The 3,298-nt window shown below is 38.3% G+C and overlaps 1 protein-coding gene across 1 annotated transcript; it reads right to left on the reverse strand.

Moving 5' to 3' along the window:
- Positions 1 to 1,701: 1,701 nt before the first annotated feature.
- LOC131235677 (beta-galactosidase 13-like) lies at positions 1,702 to 2,949 on the reverse strand. The gene is made up of 3 exons (XM_058232962.1): positions 2,765 to 2,949; positions 2,110 to 2,554; positions 1,702 to 1,788 (listed from the first exon to the last, which is right to left on the reverse strand). The coding sequence occupies exons 1-3, from the start codon at positions 2,947 to 2,949 to the stop codon at positions 1,717 to 1,719; spliced, it is 702 nt and encodes a 233-aa protein (XP_058088945.1). The 3' UTR covers positions 1,702 to 1,716.
- Between the last annotated feature and the right edge of the window lie 349 nt (positions 2,950 to 3,298).

Here is a 3,298-nt window from a genome sequence, read left to right on the forward strand (position 1 = left end):
CTTTTGCAAAAACAGGAATCCTCCCCTGATTTGGAGAATCAACAACTTCTGACTCTGGTCAGTCATCAGGTGTCTACATTGCAAGTTGTTGATCCATCTTTTCGTCAGACGATAGGTGATTCCCAGAAACCATACAGTGAGGTAGCAGCATCAGGGGTTGGCTTGTGCTTGAAAATGAATTCCAGAGCTCCTATTCTTCCTGATTTAAACATCCCCGTTGTTGCCGAGGAGCCTAATCTAAATATGGCTACTGCTGTGGAGCCTACTCAAATTACTGCGGCCACTATTCAGGCATTGGTGGGGAGGAGGTTTTAGATCAGAGGAAGGAGTTTGGTGCAACTGTAACAATCATTTTAGAGGCGAAAATGGCATATGGCCTTTTTCTCATTTATCTTGGGTTCTCTTCTTTTTCTTTCTTCTTCTCTATTCTTTTATTTTTCATATCTCTGTTGGTTTTTTTAAATTCAATTTTCCAGTGTAAGCTGAAGAATGGCATTTAAGAGTTATAGAGGGGTTTGATTTTGGATTATGTGATCTATCTCTTTGTAAAAACTCTCTTTGTATTTCTTTAAATTGTATTTAAAGAGTTCAATTCTTCACAGTGAATTATTGAAGGGCTCTTTTAAAAGAGAAACCTTAATACTTTGGTGGAGTGTGATGGTTGGTATGTAGGCACTTAGAAATTGCATATGTGACATGCCGGCAACTTAAATGAAACTGACTAAATTGTAGGTCTCCATTTAGATTATGCTGCCTTAAAGGTTCACTTGTCATTGTCATCGTCATCATCTTAAACCTTATTTCAATTAATCGGGATTCACTACCAGCAGCATAAAAGGGTAACTTTGTGAAACAACCCTTGATTATCGTTTCTTTCTTTAATGGGTTTTGTGACAATGATTAGAAGTTGTGGTTTGAAGTAATTTTATTGGGCTTTGTTTTGTTTTGCTTTTTGTCACTATACCAAAATAGTCATTTAGAAACGGTTTAAACCGTTCCTAAATGAGGCGTCGCAGAAAATAGGAACGGCTCGGAACCATTTTGGGTACCGTTTAATTTTTAGGAACGGTTTTAAACCGTTCTGGTGCCAACGGTCACATTTTAGGCACAATTTTATAAACAGATTTGAATGCTTATTAATGTTGCCAACGGTCACATTTTAGGACGGAATTTTAAGATCAATTTTAAACCCTTTTGTTCATTGTATGAGAGAGAGAGAGTGGGGTATGTAATCTACTTGTATTATATGCCAAATAATTACACAAATAGAAGAACAAGACAATAGAATGATTCACACACATAATAATCTTTTTCTTTTCTAGTACACATTTCAATTTCAATTCCAATTTCCAATTTCAATACAACATTTCATTTCCAGGCTTCTATAATCCAACAATTCCTTGCTCTTTTCTAGAATGATCACTGCCTTCAGATATTACATCCGCTGCAAATCCTCCTCTTCAATGTCTTCTCGTCCATCCCCCACAACCCGAGCGATCTCTTCCATCAGCTTGGCTTGCACATCCTGATGCTTCACCAGGTTCACCATGATCCACTACAGTGATGTGGACATTGTGTCTGTATGAGAGGGTTGTTGCTGCTGCTGTGGCTGGAAGTATTGGTGGTGGTGCTGCTGCTGCTGCCGTGGCTGGTAGTATTGGTGCTGCTGCTGCTACTGTTGGGATTGAATTAGCTACCTGAAGGGCTAGAGAAGGCCTATAGAATGTTGTTGCCTGAATCAGATTCCTTCACTGGATGATAGCCCCTTGCATTGTGATGTGAAGTTACCTGTTTGGATACAGCCAACAGGGTTACCATATGTTAAATTGAGACAATATGTCATAGTTATAGCTTGTATGCCAATAATTTAAGTGTTGGACATGGTAAAAGACCCATTTGAGGTCTCTAGTAAAAATATGTTTCATTTCGGCAAGTGTAAGTGAAAGAGGGAATTTTATGAAATTAATAGAATGTTTCAGACAATTAGTAGGCCATGAGCTATTGTATACCCAATAATTCCAGTGTTTTCCTGAATCTAATTTTATTTTATTTTTCTGTAATGTTGTTTAATAGTGTTTGAGAAAACAAGTGGTAGAGATTGCAAATTACCCTTTGAGTGTTGAAGACTATAGTCTTGCAATCAGGGAGAATACTGATCGAACGAGAGGGTAGATAAAATTCAACACCTCTGAAAGTTGCAGTTGCAGCTACTCTAGTATCATTGTTGGTGAGGAAGGCAGCACACACACTAGTTCCTGGCTTCTCATAAACAAGGGCCTCTAGATCCTTCCCCATTGTGTGAATGGTGGGAAGCCCCCAAAGCAAAGCCTTCCTACAAAGTCTCAGAGCAGAGTGCAAGTCCCTGAGGTGACCCCACTTGGGTTCCTTCTGAAAACCATATTCATTGAGAGGAGCTTCATCGTAATAGTGAGTTGTTACAAATGAGAAAGTTGTTCTGCCAAAGTTCGTTCCACCATGATACATGTAGTAGTTTATGAGCGTGTCATTCTTGGAGAAGAAGCGAACAACTGAGAATGCAAGATCTTTAGCTGATCTTCAGCTGTTACGAACATGTTCTTTATTTTCCCATATGGAGTTTTGGGTATTTGAGGATTCTTTATTAATTTATGTGGCCTTTTTTTTTTTTGGTTGTTTTTGAGTCGTTGTCAAATTCATTTATCTTGGTACAAATTATTCTGCCAATTAATTTTGATCCAGCCACAAGAAAAAATAGCGAACCCGGATGCAATACAAAGCTTTTTACATTAAGTTTACAGCGAGCACTGAAGCGTGTCCAACAGCAGTGGCAATGTAGTCAGGTAGCACCTTTAGCAATAACACATTATCTTCGACAGCCCATCTATCCATCAATGGTCCTTCAGCTGGCTTTGTTTTTGCTTTACTACCAGCAACTATAGCCGAATCAGTTCTTGGTGCTGGGAGGGACATGATGAGGTTGATCACCATCTTCCTTAGTGGATAACTACTCTGAATCTATGGAGCTCTCTGGACTCCTCACAGAGCTTCCTTAAATCCACGAGGAATAAAAGCAGGAATAATTTCTAATAAATTCAAAATAACTTGATTGATGATAAAAAATGAGGACTATTTAAATAAGGGACTCAAATCTAGCATGGAGTTTTCGACTTAAGACTCCAACTCAAACACCCTTCAAACGTGACTTACTATAAATAGTAAACTTACTATTTATAGACAACCTCTGTTCCTACTAGACTTTTCTGCAAAAAAAATAGTAAATGTCTAATTTGACCGAACCACATTATTCTCTTAACTTTTC

This window comes from Magnolia sinica, chromosome 19 (assembly GCF_029962835.1).
Source record: "Magnolia sinica isolate HGM2019 chromosome 19, MsV1, whole genome shotgun sequence".
Lineage (NCBI taxonomy): Eukaryota > Viridiplantae > Streptophyta > Magnoliopsida > Magnoliales > Magnoliaceae > Magnolia > Magnolia sinica.

What these genes read in the sequence shown, in the direction of transcription:
- LOC131235677 (XM_058232962.1), bottom strand. Translation starts at nt 2,949, where the DNA reads ATGTCCCTCCCAGCACCAAGAACTGATTCGGCTATAGTTGCTGGTAGT. An exon ending in GTGCTCGCTGTAAACTTAAT is followed by an intron (nt 2,555 to 2,764) that starts GTAAAAAGCTTT and finishes TAACAGCTGAAG; the next exon opens with ATCAGCTAAAGATCTTGCAT. An exon ending in TAGTCTTCAACACTCAAAGG is followed by an intron (nt 1,789 to 2,109) that starts GTAATTTGCAAT and finishes GTATCCAAACAG; the next exon opens with GTAACTTCACATCACAATGC.